General features: G+C 39.2%; 2 protein-coding genes across 5 annotated transcripts in view; both read left to right on the top strand.

Moving 5' to 3' along the window:
• The first annotated feature begins 490 nt into the window (after nucleotides 1-490).
• ndufb5 (NADH:ubiquinone oxidoreductase subunit B5) lies at nucleotides 491-3568 on the top strand. The gene is made up of 6 exons (XM_041040424.1): nucleotides 491-648; nucleotides 1453-1535; nucleotides 1939-2005; nucleotides 2153-2214; nucleotides 2855-2961; nucleotides 3355-3568. The coding sequence occupies exons 1-6, from the start codon at nucleotides 531-533 to the stop codon at nucleotides 3473-3475; spliced, it is 558 nt and encodes a 185-aa protein (XP_040896358.1). The 5' UTR covers nucleotides 491-530; the 3' UTR covers nucleotides 3476-3568.
• A 1432-nt stretch (nucleotides 3569-5000) lies between these two features.
• usp13 (ubiquitin specific peptidase 13) overlaps nucleotides 5001-18197 on the top strand; it is a 31040-nt gene continuing 17843 nt past the window's right edge. Inside the window, exons 1-10 of one of the 4 annotated variants that reach the window (XM_041040182.1) lie at nucleotides 5001-5370; nucleotides 7413-7538; nucleotides 9933-9993; nucleotides 12541-12662; nucleotides 13479-13621; nucleotides 14698-14882; nucleotides 15331-15428; nucleotides 15523-15713; nucleotides 16451-16522; nucleotides 17940-18045. In XM_041040182.1, coding sequence (XP_040896116.1) covers nucleotides 5260-5370; nucleotides 7413-7538; nucleotides 9933-9993; nucleotides 12541-12662; nucleotides 13479-13621; nucleotides 14698-14882; nucleotides 15331-15428; nucleotides 15523-15713; nucleotides 16451-16522; nucleotides 17940-18045 — 1215 coding nt within the window. In that variant the 5' untranslated portion in view covers nucleotides 5001-5259. The remainder of the gene's footprint in view (nucleotides 5371-7412; nucleotides 7539-9932; nucleotides 9994-12540; nucleotides 12663-13478; nucleotides 13622-14697; nucleotides 14883-15330; nucleotides 15429-15522; nucleotides 15714-16450; nucleotides 16523-17939; nucleotides 18046-18197) is intronic. The other 3 variants (XM_041040183.1, XM_041040181.1, XM_041040180.1) reach the window with 3 other exon arrangements.

Below are 18197 nucleotides of genomic sequence, written 5' to 3'. Positions count from 1 at the left end.
TACTTGAGATTTCAGATTTATGAAACCCGTATTATGCCTGTAGAGTTTTTTTTTTTATCTGGACCTGGTCTAATGTGGTCTGGATGGGGCAAAATAGTGGGGAAAATATACATTGTTTTGTATTTTCACAAATGGAATAAAGGCCTCACCGATCTGAAACCATGTTTTAAACGTATTTAGCTTCTCTGGGTTAATCTAGTACAGATTTGACAAGTGTAAGTAAATGGGTTTTGAACTGGGCCTGATTTTATGTGGTTTGGATGGGGGGGAAACAGTGAAAGTGCCATTTTTTGCGTTTTCACAAATAGCATAAAATCTGAATCTGTGTTTTCAAAGCCTTTAGCTTCCTTTAGTCCACACGCTGTAGGACTAGGTAACGTGCTTAACTCGGTCTGAGCCTTACCTGCCGAATTTGAAGCTAACTTTAGCGTCAGCCTCCTCTGCCCTCGATAAAGATGGCGGATTCGGCGTCAGCTCGTCGTTAACGAATCACAGTCCGTGTGTTGCCGGGCTGTTCTCCCACAGTAGCGATGGTGGGTATGAGTGTGCTCAGGTCTGCTGCTGCTTTTGCAGCCAGACTGAGTCCTCTGAAATCTGGAAATACTGCGGCAAATTTACTCACTCGAGCCATCCCGCGGACAGATAAAGGTAAGAGACACCCTGGCCGTTTAAAAAGTGAGAAGTTGGACCCTAATCATGGCCTTTTCTTCTTATGACCTTGCGCCAGAGATCGTTAGCCTGCTAACATTAGCTAGCTGGCACGGCTTGTCCTGCTGTCAACAGAAAGTCAAAAACATTAGCTTTATAATTACAGATAGCTGCCTACTGTTCTTTGTCCGCTAATAGTAATTTAGCTGCCTTTCTTTTCATCAGTGCATTTGACAGCTGACAAATTAGTTGCTTTACAGGGTTTGAATGACTTATGTTCTCAGTACAATAACAACGTCAAAAATCTCTCTTGTAGTGTTTTTGTCAAAAGTGAATGAGTTTAAATTCTACCAACTGCTGTAATAGCTCGAAAGCTGGAATACTGTAGGAAATATGTCTAATGTTGAATTGTAGGACCTTATTTTAGTTAAACATTATAGAGCCCGTTTGACTCTATAGGACGCTCAGGTATCTAGATTACATCTTAATAAAAATGTTGATAATTGTAATACTTTTTCCCCACCCCTAATTTACCAACAAGAAGAATCTGAGGGATGATCAACAGTAATGTGGCTATAATGGGGCACTAATTGTGCATTTACTCTCATACAACAGCCATATAAGTTTAGAACGCCAACATTAAAAATCAGGAAATCAGGAAACATTTAGTCTACATGACATTTTGTCAATAACCAGAGTTCCATTCTGTCTAGTCTTGTGTTATGACAACAGCTTGTCATTTCAGCACCAAAATTTAATTGGCAAACACCTGGTCATCACAGCATCCTCTGTCTTGTTTTACAGTGGCCGTCCGTTGGGGTCATGGCAAGAAAATGTTTGTCATCAAACCCTCTGACTACTATGACAGGAGATTTCTGCGCTTATTGGTGAGTATTGGAACATGGTAGTGTGTAGCTAGTAAAATCAATCACAGCAGTAGTCAGTCTTGATTAACAGCTGTGTGTCAATAGTCAAGACACTGAAGTAAAGCCCTGCTGTACCTGCTCCGATGAGGATACTAAAAGAGTGTATTCTTCAAGGTATTTGCATTACTGTTGCAAAATTGTTCAGATGTACTTATTGTGTGCCCGCTCCTTCAATTTTATATTAGTTTATTTCATACATGAAGATGCAGCAATACAGAAAGATTTGCATTGACACTTACACACTTTGATTAAGTACATTATGTGAAGTCAGTAGTGAGCAATGCAAGCATCAAATTCAAAGTAAACAAAATTCAGGTGTGACAGAATATTCAGGATTTCATTTTGTCTTCTCATTTTTCCTCAGCAATATTACATCCTGCTGACAGGCATTCCTGTGGCTGTCATTGTGACATGTGTGAATGTCTTCATCGGTAAGTAAGCAAGCATAATTGTTTGTGTGTTGTTCGTGCTTCATTTGGATCAGTTGACAACATTTGGTCAGTTAAAGCTGTGATTTAGTGAATAACTCGAAAAAAGAGTTACTTTGATTTAAACTTGAGTGTGATCATGTTGTGTAGGTGAGGCAGAGCTGGCTGAAATTCCTGAAGGGTATGAACCTGAGTACTGGGAGTACTACAAGGTATGTATCTAGCTTTTTCTCTTATTAAATCTTTTTAAAAGGTTTTCTGTGTCACTGCTCTGTACCCTGATTCAGGAAAGTCTCACGCCTTGAACGGCCTTACCATCACAAAACCATAGTTGCAATGCTAGCCTTTAAAACAACTGTGTTTTGTGACTGTGGTTGGAATTTTTCAGACCCCAGATGTTTAAAGTGTTACATTGTGCCTACACAATGCTGTTAAGCTAGGCATTTCCCTTTCATGCATGTGATGTCATGTAATACTTTAGAAATATTTTCTTAAATAACATTTTCATTTAATTTTATTAATTTCACTCAATTTAATTTAAGTGAGTACATGAAATCTAATTTATTTGCCTACATTTAAGTTGAGTTAAATTTACTCCATAAAATGAAATTAAATATTTAAGTAATGACCGCTCATATAGGGAAAAAATCCCACCAAAATTACTAATGGGCTGAGGCAGACCTGTAATCGCAATAACATTCCACAGCAATATATGGAGATCACTGAAAATTGATGACTGAAATGACTGAATGACTGACAATTTTTGTTAATCTTATACTTTGTTTGCAAGAGATACTTGTGCAGTCATTGAAAACGCTTTTGTCTTGTGTGTCCTTTTCCCTGTCATTGCAGCACCCCATCACCAGGTGGATTGCACGGAACATTTGTGATTCTCCAGTGAAAGACTATGAGAAGATGCTGGCAGTAATTCAAATAGAGAAAGAGAAGGCAGACATGAGGTGAGTGATGGCACCAGTGTCTTTTGTTGCAGTGACACAAATACACTGACACTTAAATTTATTTTGAGCAACAAGAGAACAGATCATACTGTATTTCCTTGTAGGAAATAAAAAATAGAATTGAATAATGCAGCACCCTGTCACTATCCGGAGATCTGTTCAGTAATTCTGTGACATTTCTTTAGACACCATTGTCTATTAACTTGATCTGTTTGAAGAACTCAGTTCTTCACAGTTTTCCATTACTTAAAAGTATATCAGCCAAATTTCTGTGAATGGCGTGAATTCGACTTGTAAATTTGCATAAACATCTACATCTCACATATAAAGGATTCACAACACAGTTCACATTCCCTGACTGTTTTTTTTTTTTTTGGGGGGGGTCGTCAACAGAAAGGCACAGCTGGAGGTGCGTCGACATATGAGACACAAGGGCGATGGCCCCTGGTTCCAGGTGTCGACCCTTGACAAGGAGCTGATTGACAACAGCCCCAAGTCATCACCTGACCATTAATGCAGATGTGTCTGCCGTCAGTACATCATGCAGATGAATCTCACTGTTTGTAAATGTTTTCCCTTTCTGCGTAAATAAAGTATCTGTATGTACTGTGGTGTTTGGTCTTTAAATGTCTATAGGCTACTGGGTCTATGCTGTAAAGGTGTGTTGATGTAGTTAAGTTAGTAATTAAGTTAGTTTTTGTAGACTGTTACATTGCTGGGTGGCACAGTGGTTTAGCATACAGAATGTTTCTTTACACCAAGCGAATGAATACAATGACAGAAGGGTATACAATACTCTTTTAAAAGAGTGATACTAGAAAAGTACAAAAACACACTCAGTGTGAAGTAAAAAAAAATCACATCTACACACATCTACAAAAAGGAAATAAAAATTGACCTTAAAAAAGTTGGAACAAACATGACTAATGGACGGGCGGCGGGCATTGTGGGTAATTCACTCCCTGGGCTGTCTGTATAAAGCAAGACTGCGACGGAAGGGACGGGCGGCGGGCATTGTGGGTAATGTCTTTTCTTTCTTTTGGGGTGGGGGGGGGGCGCTCGGAGGGGTGTCGCCCAGGGAGTAATTCAATGTAGAATCGCCACTGCATAGACCCAACCTGTCTTGTGTCAACACTCAGTGTCAGTGTTTACACAGCTATGTACAATACACACATGGGCACATGGATATGCACTTGTACAGTGCTGTTTTACCCTGAAACTAAAAGCCTCGTCAGGGACAGAAGCTACATGTTAGCTTCAGCTTGACGCCTTATAAACATTACATATGTGGCATTTAATGTAACAGTGGTATTTGAATTGTCCCTGTTAAATAATTAAATAAAATTTTCATGGCATTATAAATTGAGATTTAGCCGGTTAATGCTTGCATATCATGTAGCTGCCACATAATGAACATATACACACCCAGCTACAAGGAAGTTGGCAGGCAGCTAGTTGATCTGTCAACAAGGAGACTAACTCTTATTCATTTACACGCTTTATTCTCTGTTTTATTGCAGTTAAGGAGAGCGTCCACCTGGGGGCGGAGCTATACAGACAAGATGATTGTCTCATGGACAAAGGGTCTCTTGGCGGGGGGAACTGTTGCTAATGAAATCACATATTGGGCAAGACGTGAGAAATAAACTGTTTATTGTTTCTTTTTTCAACGTAACTTCCTCCAGTTGTTTATTATTTTATAATGAATTATTTAATTTACAATGCCCCCCCCCCCCCCCCTCCCCATTTACCTGTTGACCACTTTAATAAGAAAAACTGCCGCAGATCAAAACAGAGCGATGTAGTGTTTTGATGTGCATGTAAGATACTGCGACAAAGAGCTATTAAAAATCAAAATGCCCTGCATGACCACGCTTTTTCCCGAATCCTGGAGGGAAGGAGGGAGGGGGTACATGTAGTAAGTGTGGGTGGCTTCATGAATCATCCTCAGAGGTGGGAGGGGCCCTTCTGGTTAAATATCCCTGTATTCATAGCGGCGTCACCACAGTCAACAGCAGCAATGTAATTTCTGCGCAGGTCAAAGCTTTTTGCAAGAAAAAAAAACAAAAAAACAACACCCCCAAAAAAACAATGTTAGCCTTCGTGCCATTAGCTTCGACGCCTGTGTAGCAGCCAGCCTCCACCCCTGTGTCATTTTATTTTTATGTTTTTCAGCGTCACATCCCCCCTGGCCGGAGGAATGTAGAGACGGAGAGCTTTAAAAATAGCATCCTCTCCTCTGACAGCGCTGCTCCGGTGGCTCCGCAGCACTGTGCTGCGAGAAGCAGGAATGCGAAGATGGCTGCAGACCTAGGAGAGCTGCTGGTCCCGTACATGCCCACCATCAGAGTCCCCAGGACCGGAGACAGGGTTTTCAAGAGCGAGTGTGCCTTTTCCTTCGACTCTCCCGTAAGTGTGCCTGTCCACCACCACCGCCCCTACACACACATACACACATGAACACACAAACACACACCGAGACATGAGCGGGTTGTTTGTGCGTCGCAGGCGGACTGACAGCCTGCTTTGGCTTGGCTTAACAACACACGTGAATCTGCTGTAATGCCTCTCTCACTCTCTGTGTGAATGTATGCGTGTGTCCGTGTGTGTGTGTGTCTGTGTGTTTCACTGGCTACCTTCCCCGCGAACTTGAAAGGAAATAAATAATTAAATGTTGTTTACATCTCAGGAGAGAGGGATGGAGGGGTTTCCCTTTGTGCAGGGAGACCTGTTCAGGCCACATTACCGCCAATTAAACCAGGAAACGGACAAGCTAACACACACACACCTGCCCGAGCCTAGCATTTATTTAAAAAAAAGGTTTAGCGTGCGTGTGTGTGTTTGTGAGCCACCGTATGGTGTTTCCATAGTCAATACTATCTCAAAAAAAAGAGAGCAAATATGTGTGTGAGTGGTACTTGGCTGCTTGTAATATTAATTCACCATTTCCATCATTATATGCCAACAGTGAATTTACAGTATTTTGTTTTTTTACACTTAGCCTTTGCTAATTTTGTGGTGTGTTGCACAGTTATAATTCACTGCTGTGTTCAGCAGTGAGTTTATAATGACCTGTCAAAACATTTTAGGGCCTGGATTATAGATATCAACATGACCCAATTTTTGACCCTTTGTTTGTTTGTTTTTTTTTTTTTTTTTTGTTTTTTGTTTCATTTGTTTGTTTTTCTTTTCTATGATCCATGACAAATGTCACACAGTGTTACAGCCTTTCGTATTTTAATTTATACTGAGCCTTAAAAACATTTAAATGTCAGAATCTATGGATTTGGTGCAGAGTTCAGTCTTTTCTGTACTTTGTAGAGAGAGAGGGTTTTTTTTTTTAAATTAAATTTTTTTTTAAAACACTTTCTCACTTTCTTATAATGAAAACCTATTTTCTCAACTGAAACCATTTTTAAAGGTGACTCAGCTGTCTGGAGTTCATCATGTTGGCCTGAGGACTGGTTTATTTTTATCCTTGCACTCTTGAAGCTCATATGTCACTCTGGGCCACTTAAAGGTTTATCATGAGGGTTTATAAGGCCTACACTCATTGCAGATGTAGGTTATTTTTGAAGGAGTATTCTTGATGTATTTTGTCTCTTAGAGTCCACATGTGAAAGTGCAGGAGGGTGTTTCTGTCAGAAAAATTAAAAGCCCAAATGAAGGTCTTGTTACCCTGCATTTCAAAACAGCCACTGGGCCATTGGTCACATGCTGAATTTCTTTTTTTTGAAAATGATCAAACATTGGTATCCTGTAACAAGATGTTTCAGATACAGTAAGTCAGCCAGAGATGTGACATGGGTGGGCCTCAGTCCACAGACACTCACCAGCAGTTTTATGAGAAATAAGCTTTTTTTTCTTTTTTAAAAGAACTAGAACAAAACAGGCATTTTCTAAAAACTAGAACAAAACCTGCTACCCCAAACATCATTCTTTGGCTTGAATAATATGTAGAGATAACTTTGATTTTTCAGTAAAAACCAGGATCTTCAGTAGCAGCAATTCTGTCGATGAAATTGAGATTTCTTTTCTGTGCTGGAACAGATTTTTGGCTGTTTGACAAGGTACAAGAACGACTGAGCAAGAAAGCATTTTTGGAAATGTGCTTGCAGAATCACTGGCACGTCTCTTTTACTATGTCGTGATAAATTTTAAGGCAAATATTACATGCTTATTGTAGTGACAATGCAGTCACTATTTTCACTCATTATAGCTAAAATATAGCCTCCATATATTGGATTTTAAAAAATCATTGTAAAAATGAATACTTCTGTGTGGATATATAACTGAGCATGTATAGCTCTGTCTCTCAGCTGCTGTTGAACATGGTACAGTAAATTTTATACACAATGAGGAGTTTTTCAGCGTGTTACATTTGCTGTTGGCTCAGTTTTTTTCTTCATCTCGTGCTGCTGTTCATTGCTATTGTTTGTTTTGGTCTGCAGGAGTCTGAGGGAGGCCTGTATGTGTGTATGAACACATTCCTGGGCTTTGGACGAGAACATGTGGAGAGACATTATCGCAAAACAGGACAGAGTGTTTACATGCACCTCAAGCGACATGTCAAAGAAGTAAGTTTCCACTGTGGGCTGTGTTTTCATTGGCTGAGCAGTAGTAATGACAGTGCTTCACAGACAATGAGAGAGACATTTCTGTGATAGATATTTATCAAGAATTCAACACAAAAGTCAATGCAACTGCAATAAAGTGGTCATAACTGATAATATGAAAAACTTTGCATTTACCAGTCAGTTTCAACGATTCTGATTTTTACCAGCCTGAGTCCCACTGCTTCAGGCAGATCTCAAATGGTACTTAAAAAAATCAGTTTTCAGTTATACACAAAATATTGTCACACTTTGACGGCCTCACAACATATAATGTTGTACTTTAACCCCCCTTTAAATTATAAAGACTGTGCAATAAGCACTTAAATGTGTCCCTATATCTGCTGACTATAGGGACTATATTACTGCATTGAATGGTTTATTAAATATTTGTAAACTGCTTATAAATGCCAAATATGGTGTTGATATGTTTTCAGTAACTGGGATTATTTGATCCTCTTTCACTTTGCCCTTAAAGTAAGAGTCATTCCACAATTAAAGAACCACTTTTGATAAAAAGCTGCACTGAGTGACCCGAATCGCTGATATCATGATGCTATTATTTTGAACATTAGTGGCTTAATTACACTGAATGCCCTGTGCATTGATGCACCATGAATGCTTTTCATGGTTTGATATTTCATGTGAAAAAGAGGAAAATATTAACTTTATTTGAGTCTCTTCATCAGGCCTGACCTTCACACTGAGGTCTGTCTAAGTATGTGTGGCTAACACTTGATGCTTTCAGCTCTGCATCGCAACTCTAAGGTTTCACACTGTTTGTAGCCGGAGTAAATTGGCAATGCTTTACTTTACGAATTTGCCATTTTGCTTACAATTTCCTAAAAGTTTTCTGGAAAGACCCTGGTAATTTGGTTCCAATTTTGTATCAGTCGTAACACACTAAATTTGTTTACAGGCAAGAAAACAATTCAACATATACAGAGGATAAAGTTTACAATAATACATGAATAGTGAACGAATATTTACTTTGATTTAAATGGGGTGTTTTTTTTCCAAGATAATTGCCATATTCCCTGTGATTTGCTTCAAATTACAGAGTGTTTTGAAAGGAACCTTGGAAGTTATCAAGCAAATTTTCTGATGTTCCATATCCTTAAAAATATAGTGTTACTGCTTCTGATGTTCAAATAATAACCTGCCAAATCCTTACAGCCATGTTTTAATTATACTGACTATGATGAACAACTGAAGATGTTAAGCGACGGAATCTGTTCATATTAGTGCATGGAGTGGACAAAATAATAGAAACAACTTAAAAAAATAATGCAATCCATAACAACAGCAGCATAACAGATAATTTTGTAATGTGACATATTTGTGGTCACGTTTGAAGTTTGTGGTGTTGCGTTGAATTACATTATATTGTAAGCTGTTTTTTTTTTTGTCCTTCCCTAAGCATATAAAAAATGAACTCAACAGAACACTCTTGTTTTCATATTAACAAAGAACACATGTATCCGGAAAAGCCTCTCTTCTTTCAAAAGTTGATGGTGAACAACAAAGGCTTTAGCTGCTGCCGTGTTTTCTCACTGGCTCTAATTGCCCCCAGATAAGCTCTGCTTTGTAAAGAGCTGCTATTTCCATGCCTGAACTTGGCCAGAAACAGCTGCTCACATTCTGCAGGCTCCCGTGTCTGCTGTTTTTTCCCATGAGTCCACTTGGTCTCCTGTGTGTCAGCATTCTCTGTCTTTCTGTCTGTCTACCCGCTGTGTCCTCGTCCCTGCCGAGCAAACGGGAAACAGTCACCTGAACCTGATTGGACAGGAAAGACACCAGCCAGTGGTCCGGGGTTGTTTTGCTACCTGTTAGTTATTTGGACACGAGACTTTTATGGAGTCACTGACAAAGTGTTGAAAATATCCAATATCTATGAGTCTGTTAAAAACTGATTATTTAATGTTGTTGTTTGTTTCTACCATCCTGGAAAGTATCTAGTGAGGAGAAAAGAGAAATATAGTAAGGGCAGAGAAAGACGATGACACGCAGTACAGGCAAAGACAGGCCCAAACACGATATTAAATGTACTGTAAATGGTATCTGTCCAAGTCTACAAATCAAACAGTGCAACTCAAGCACTTCAATCTATCATTCTTTGATTCTGACCCTGCCATGCTAGGGGTTTTCCCCTTGCCTTGTAACCTGATCCTGGCAACTGGAACATCTAGCATCTATTTCTAACAAAATGACAACCATATGGATCTTCTGTCGAAGCAGAGCATTAAACACTTTCTCAGAATTTTACAATTAGAATCATCGAAGGTATTTTTTGGATTATTTTTTAAACGCAGTGAAGGTTCCTTCTATTTAATCTCTCCTCGTTCCTGTTTCTTACAGAAAGCCACAGGAGCTGCTGGAGGTGCCATCCCCAGACGAAGAAATGGAAAAGTGTTTCTAGGTAAGTGAGTGGTAAATTTTAAGTTTACTTAAAAGTAAAAATACCACAAAGTAAAAATACCAAAAAAATACTCCATTAATAGTAAAAGTTCTGCATTAAAATGTAACTTCAGTAAAACTACAGAAATGTTATCAGCTAAATGTACATAAAGTATGAAAAGTAGATGTATTCATTTTGCAGAAAAATGTCCCCTGTGACTGACATATTATCACATATTCCATTATTAGACAGTTAATACTGATCAACACTGAAACAGCATTTAACGTTGTAGCTGGTTTGAACTAATTCATATACAGTCATATAGTTTAGTTAGTCCAGTGGTTGCCTGATTTGGGGTCAGGCCTCTCTGAAGAGAAATCTGTGTATTTGTGAGATGATTAATGGGACACAAAAGAAGAAAGAAGTTCTGCTACAGAAGTTTGAATTTTGTTTTACTTCTTTCTGTTATTTTTTTCCTTTTTGCAAAAAATATTGGAGAGTTTAGAGGGGCAGTGTCTCTTTGATGAAACTGCTCACAACTCATAGACATGAGAAACATGACGAGGGGCCCCAGCTAGACACTTCTTTAGTGTCTGCTAGTGAAGACACTAAAGAAGGCCTAAAAACCTGGAAACCGCTGGTTTAATCTTTAACAGTGCAGTGTATTAATTACAATGTGATTCAATTTTTATGTAAAATCTTATAGCTGTGAGACAAATGTGAATTCCAAGAGAAAGTGCAATATTTCATTCTGAAATGTTGTGGACTAGAAGTGTAACCTCAACGTTAAACTGACTTTCTACCACTGGTTAGAGGCAGGTTTTAAAACCCTCGTTGCAAAACCAAGCTTATTAGCCACTGATATTCTCATCATAGCTGAGGATAAAACTGATCTTGCTGATGTGTTTTGTGTGGTCAGAAACACCTCTCTCTGCTAAGAGAACCGCCTCCACTGCAAGCTAGTGTTATTGTTTCTTACACTGTGATGACCCACCAGCTGCCCCTCTAGCCGGCCTTTACCCAAAGCATTTCCCATGATGAGACCTCTCCTCCTCCTCTGCCTTCTGTGCTCTAAATATAGCCCGTTTATTTGGATATGGGGTTGGTAACTGGTCTAAATCAAAGCCTGGCCTACTCCCCTCCTCCTCCTCCTCCTTGGTTTACAGAGGGGCCGCCTCCTGTCAGTCGCCGGCCTCTCAGCTGCCACCACCTGTCAACCTCCCATCAAGGCTGACACACTTCTACTGTGGCTATGACGCTGCTCGGAGAGGGCCAGGTGTCTCTCTCCGTCCTCCTCACCCCCCTTCCCTCACTGCTGGAGAAATTCCTTCCATTCAGCCTCTTTGTAATTGACATTCCCGTTTTCTTATGATCCAGAGTTTAATCGATATTATTGTCCATCACCTTTGATTTGACTGCTGTACATTAGGTCAACCCTGTCTAGCCAATGTCTGACTTTGTCACTCTGATAGAAATTTGTGAGACTCGATCTGAAGAAGTCCTTCTCTGCACTTGACAACAATTCTTGCTGTCGTCCATTTTGGATCTGTGATGTGACAGCAGACATGTATGTATCTGCCGTAAGCCCATACCAGTCCAGTGATCTAATTGAGCCACTATCTGCTAACGTCACACCATGGTTACCGTGAGACCAGTGGGCACAATAACAATGTCAGGGATAACCTATGATCCTGTTTCTCATGAGTCATTACACGACTTTAGGCTGTAGTGGAGAACAGACAGCTCTATATAAAGAGAGATTTCAGAGAGGAGGCTCTCTCTAGCCATCCCTCCAGAAATCTTTACAGGTTCAAATTAGGCTAAATATTGTTTAGGTAAGAGCTGAACTGTTGAGGCGATTAGTTGAACCAAAGGACAAAAAATTTATCGGCATAATTTTTTTTTTTCCAGAATTCCTACCTTTCTCTTTTAAGGATTTTAAGGCTTTTCTTTGTTTTACTTGAGTAAACTGAAGGTGAACAGTGTTTTCTGGGTTTTGGAGTGTTAGTCAAAATAAATAAGATGTCACTTTTCTGATATTTTAATGACCAAATGATTGATCAAGAAAATATCCATAAGTTCAGTCAATAAGGAAAATAATGGTCATTATGCTGCCCTAATTTTGATAATTTAGTTTCATTATGTGATCAATAATGAATTTAGGGCTCTGTAACTGCATAAACAAAAGTCATAGATGCAGGCCCTGCTAAATTCATAAATATATATCCACATGAATTGTGTCTGAGCAAAAGATTCATTATCACTGTGTGAATTCGTCCTGTCACTGTTGTAACAGAAAAAAGAAAAAAATAGATGCCACTGATGGTTTTCTTGTTCAAGGATTCATCTGCTTGTATCCTCTGCAACCTTAGACTATTATGGTATCGACTAAAGTAGAAAATTAAGAACATAAAAAAAGAACAGACCTCACGCTCATGAGCAGAAAAGAACGGAGCATAAAATAAAAATAACCAAGAACAAACTCCATCATGGCGTAATAATAATAAGCCAACGTCAGTCAGCGGTCACCGTCTAATTGCAGCTGACTGTTTGCTTCCTCCCTTTAAGATTTAGAGCTAAATCGCGATTTTAACGGAGAGGACTATGAATACGAAGACGAGGCCAAGCTCGTCATTTTTCCAGACCACTTCGAGATCCCCTTACCAAATATTGAGGAGTTGCCCGCTCTGGTCAGTGAGTTGGCGCTGCATGGGCTCTTGTGTGTTTCCATGCATGTGAAAGTGGAGGGTGCACTCAGTGGTTCCACTAACACCAGACAGACAGGTTATGTCTCAAAGAGCCACCACTTTGTGTCTTAAGGTTATTTTGAGATTTCTTAATGTTTTGCATTCAAGGATATAAAGTAATAACATTTTCTATGGAAAGAACAATCATAGTTTCCCCTAACAGTGAGATTCTGTGATGCGTCACCTGATCTCTAGTAGCTGTGGAAGATTCTGGTGAAATGCTATTTCACGTGGGGGAACCACTTGGTGCACATGAAGGTGCCTTTATCACTTTTGAGTCTGTGTTTTATTGTTTGCATGGAGAACAGATGAGGCATTTCACTCTTGTCTTTTATTTATTTGTTTGTTTTGTTTTGTTTTTAGAGCTTTGCTTTGGCATGGCCCTGGCTTTCCTTTTTGTTTTTCAACCTGTTTTATGCATGTATAATTTAATATTATGGATGTAGAATTTTTTTTTATTTATTATTGCAAAACACCTTATTTTTAAGTGTTTTGCATAGTTTTATTTTGGGCTGTTGCCCTCTCCTCCTATGCTGCTTCAGTCTGTGGCACAATTTTATATTTTTTTGTCTTGCATGTCCACTTTTTCCCTTTTTATGTACAGTTAATGGACATTTTAAATACCTGTACAGTCGTTAAAATAAATTTATAATCCCTGAATTTGTTTTGGGGAAATGAGGTGATACATTTTCGACATGACCTCGTCCATAACCACCTCCTGTTGTTGATAGTGTTTCCCCTCTCTCATCTGATGTCCAGGTGACCATCGCCTGTGACGCAGTGCTCAATGCATCATCAGCTTACAAGAAGCAAGAGTCTGAATCCTGGGAGGAGGAGATCCAGGTGTCCAGACATGCCAGGAGTCTCAGACAGCTGGACAATGGGGTCAGAATCCCACCCAGGTAGGACAGACATGTTTTGGAAGCAATATGTTCTTAGAGTTTTTCCCTCATGCAGTACTTGGATTAACCACAAAAATCTTACATTATTGTATTGATTGACATAAGCAACTCTCTCTCCACTGTACCCACACCATGGTAGTAACTACAACAAGTGTATTTCTGACTCACTGGATAACAGGCACTTTCATTCTGTGTAGCCATTCATCCATCTAAATCTGGTACAGTATGGAGGCCTTGACCTGCACCATTTAGATGCTGTCCCTGGTGCTGGAGATTTTCAGTGGGAATCCTTCTTATAGGATGATCCAACTGATCTGAGATTAATCCTGAAGAGGTTTTTCTGGTCCTTTTTCAGCCTCATGTCTCAGTCGGCCTCAGCGCAGGAGCCTTACACTTGTGCCAGTACACTATGCAACTGTAGGACAGAGCTAGTTAGGGCTTAAAGACGATCCTGCAGACACAGAAGAAGCTCAGCACACCGAACTTCATAGCACTTCTTCATTCATTGTATCTATGCATGTGTTGACCTTGAAACTCTGTCTTCTACCAGCAGCAGCTACAACAGCATCTTTTGAGATGGATAACTGAGAGTCTGGCAGTCCATCCAAATTACTGATTGCAAACTATATAATTGACAACCAGTGCTAAATTTCACATAGAATCACTGTTACATTTAAATAAATATTGAAATCTGAAAGATGTATTTTGCAGGTTTAGTCAGGATGTCAGTTTCTGCTGCTTCGATTTTGATCTTGTTTTTTTTTTATATTTCTTTTGCCTATAATTTATTGAAGTATTTATTAAATAATATATAGTTAGAGAGGCTTTTCATAAGAATATATTATTTAAATCTGTCTGCATCACTGTCTCTTCCTGTTTTCCTCTTCAATCCAGTTCATCTAGAAATAAGCAGTCAGAATATAACTCTGATCTCATCCACATCTGCTTGTGACCAAAATGCAGTTTTTGTTGATGCAAAGCTGTCACTCCATGAGTCTTAGCATGACTGCCTGGATAAAAAGAAAAGAAAAGAAAACACACAACAGTAACACACATCTCTGTTTCTCTGTTGTCAGTGGCTGGAAGTGTCAGAAATGCGAGATGAGAGAAAACCTGTGGCTGAACCTGACGGATGGAGCAGTGCTCTGTGGGAAGTGGTTCTTTGATGGCAGCGGAGGTAATGGCCACGCTCTGGAGCACTACAGAGAGACTAACTACCCTCTGGCCATCAAACTGGACACCATCACCCCAGACGGAGCAGGTCTGAGATACATGACGTGTTCCTCTGTACTGTTGCATCCAAGTTGTGATGTTAATGATCTGTCTTTCACGTTGTTGGAAACATTTTGACCAAATTTATGATAGTTTCACACCAGAACATAAACTTTTAGGGAAAAAAAAAGTCTCAATTTGCCGCAGTTTTTTTAAAATCTACTCTGTCCCTAAAACTGGATGATGTTTAGCTCATGCTAAAACATACTGTGTGTTAATCTGTGTGTAAAATCTTACCTTTGTGATGAAATCCTGCCCCTCTCATGTGCTGTTTATCAATACAGCACTGCCACTGGATTGTATTACATACTTGAGGACCTCTTGAAACAGAAATGTAGAAGCAGTTAGTTTGACTTTAAATCAGTTTTTGGAGCATGGTGCGGAGAACCAGAAATCTGTAATTACAAAAGCTTTACTTACTGGTCTTTTGGTTTCAGATGTCTATTCATTTGAAGAGGAAGAAGCTGTGTTGGATCCCCACATATCAGAACACTTGTCACACTTTGGAATAGACATGCTACAGATGCAGCAAAGAGTACGTTGTATATGTTTGTTTTACTATCCACATTTACCAAACAACAACTGAAATCTTAACACCCAGCTCTCCTCTTGCCCCCCCCCCCACCCAGACAGAGAATGGGCACCACACAGACAATAACGCGAGGCCACGAGTCAGTGAATGGGAGGTGATCCAGGAATCTGGCATGAAGCTGAAGGCGGTGTACGGTTCTGGCTACACGGGCATCAAAAACCTGGGCAACAGCTGCTACCTCAGCACAGTAATGCAGGTCCTCTTCAGCATCCCAGACTTCCAGAGGATGTGAGTACTGTACACTGTGATGAGGATTTACTAGAAAGAAAACATAGTATATTTTTTTTAATTGTGTATATCATTGTCTCATGTATATTATTTTTTTCTTTTGTTTGAATATAGTGATCGTGCAATTGCAGTACATATCAACTTATCTTTTGCACTGAATTTAATTTAATTTATAACAATAATCTTCAGTATAAAGTGTGATATTTGGCTTTTTCATGCCAGCAAAATTTGTTTTTTAGGGAGCCATTGTCTCTCAAAGTTTAAATTTCAGCATTGTACTGAGTACTGTGTCTTTGACTCAACCACAAAAGGTAGATATCACAGCATTTGTCAGAAATACAATCTTGTGAGTTTCTACGGAACATCACCTGTCATTGACAAGAAAAAAACTACAGCTTGTCAAAATTGTAAACTCAAGTGTACGGTATATAATATCCATCCTAGGCAGTGTTTTTAGCAGCAGTTTAATGGTTGTTGCAGCGAAAGTCAATTTTCGTTAAGTATTTGTAACGACGTGAGCTTCCTGTGTCTGGTTGCATGTAATTATTGATCGATGATCGACGATTGATGCTGTGGTTTAGGTGTGGAGGAGAATACAGAAAAAGACAGTATTAGCAGCAGAAGGTGTTAGTGTCTTCTCAGTACCGCCTCATGGGTTTCCATGGCCCTTGTGTCTGTGTGTGGCGTCTCATGTGCTCCATCTGAGGTGAGCTTGTGACATGTATTTTGATCTTTAGGTATGTGGGTAATCTTCAGAGGATATATGACTATTCACCCCTTGACCCCAGCCAGGACTTTGCCACACAAATGTAAGTGACTTCAGTGTTACATAATGCTGTGTTACAACACACATACAAGTGTTTTCCAGCTGCTGCTGTCTCTGAAATTTTTTTTTGTGAGCAGCAAATTTCTAATTTATTTTGTCGTTATTAAAATGCTTGAAATAACCGTGTAAAGACTTTGGAGTCTTATAATAGGACCAAGTCTTGTCTATAAATCCTAAATAAGCCAATAAACAAAACATATTTTGTTGGGTAAAAGCCTGTTTTCCCAAATGTTCCGGTAAATACCTAGTGCAGTCATGCAAGGCAGTATGTTGCAAGAGGCAAGTCAGATGCTGTGGCCATGATGAAAGGTAAGTGGAGTCATGGCCAGGCAAGTGGTGAGTATCAGTTATGTGAACGTTTCATATCCTGAGGCACATGGCCAGATAAGCATGTTTATACCTGTTGCTATTTGTATTTTATAGAGTCCATCAGCGCAAATGTGGTTACTGAGAATCAGTTGATTTAAAGCAGTAAATTAACTGAATGCGTAATGAAGGATTATCCTTAATTATATTATTGCCTTGTATCCCGGTACCTAATGAGAATGATACTGCTGTGTAGAAATAACAAAGTAGAGTTGCAATACTACAGTTATTTGAATAGCCTGTTGGAGTGATGCGCCTAAAAATTTGGTGCTATAATTGTGCAAATTATGACAGAGCTGTTGGACAATGGAAATATCCTCCATAAATAATGAAATGTGAGGTTAAAGACAATGAACATTCATTTGTCTTTTGAAAAGATACTTCACCTTCAGTCAACAGTTAAATATCAGGAAGTATGAAATGAAATGTGATGAAAATGTTAATTCCTTTATCATACTTTATAGTAGTAAAACTACATAAGGCTGAAATGAATTTGAGATCACTGTAAGGTTTTGAGGACAGTGATACTGATGAAACTGATTTTACTGAAAAAGGCTGAGTCACTGCCCCCTGCAGTTACTGTGTGGTGTAGTATTTTTTCTAGACAGACTGTCTGCATTCTCCCGTAGGAACAAAAATATGTTGTTCACAAATAAATTCTGTAGCACCAAAAATAAGTGATATCTCTAAGTGAATTATCAGAAAAATTGATGTTTTGGATTTTTTTTTTTCATAGTAAGCCTGAAAAACAAATGGTTCTCTCAAATATTGGCCATGGTGTTGGTTGGTAACCATGGTAACTAAATCATGGTAACCAAGTATGAAGTCAAGCCATATTTGAGAGACTGAAAATTCAGGGGTTAACAAGTTAGCTGCTTTGTGAAACAAGCCCCAGGTGTATTGTCTGTTTTCAAGACACACACACACAGTTTCTTCAGGGTGTGTCATCCAAGAACTAACCCCAACAAAACTAGAGCAAAACTAAACGCCTGACTATATGCTGTGATGTTTACGCCTTTGTTTTCATCCAACAGGGCTAAACTGGGACATGGACTGCTCTCAGGCCAGTACTCCAAACCACCCATGAAATCTGAGCTCATTGAACAGGTGATGAAAGAAGAATACAAGGTATTAAACTGGGTATGTCCAGCTCGCAAACTGGGTCCATAACTGACAGAAGCATGCTGATACTGACTGGTAGCAAAATTAGTCTTTTTAGGTTGTCAGTACAGTATAGTTTCAGTTTGTCAGTTTGCCATTTTCCCACTTTAAACATAAAAGGTCTTTTCATA

Source organism: Toxotes jaculatrix, chromosome 6, assembly GCF_017976425.1.
Source record: "Toxotes jaculatrix isolate fToxJac2 chromosome 6, fToxJac2.pri, whole genome shotgun sequence".
In the NCBI taxonomy this organism is placed as follows: Eukaryota; Metazoa; Chordata; class Actinopteri; family Toxotidae; genus Toxotes; species Toxotes jaculatrix.
The sequence above is the reverse complement of the archived record's forward strand: the minus strand, read 5'-3'. Positions and strand labels throughout refer to the sequence as shown.

Excerpts from the sequence above, each read along its gene's own strand:
- ndufb5 (XM_041040424.1), top strand. The coding sequence starts at position 531 with ATGGTGGGTATGAGTGTGCTCAGGTCTGCTGCTGCTTTTGCAGCCAGA. Across the intron at positions 649-1,452 it reads CATCCCGCGGACAGATAAAG|TGGCCGTCCGTTGGGGTCAT; the intron begins GTAAGAGACACC and ends CTTGTTTTACAG. Across the intron at positions 2,962-3,354 it reads AAAGAGAAGGCAGACATGAG|AAAGGCACAGCTGGAGGTGC; the intron begins GTGAGTGATGGC and ends GGTCGTCAACAG.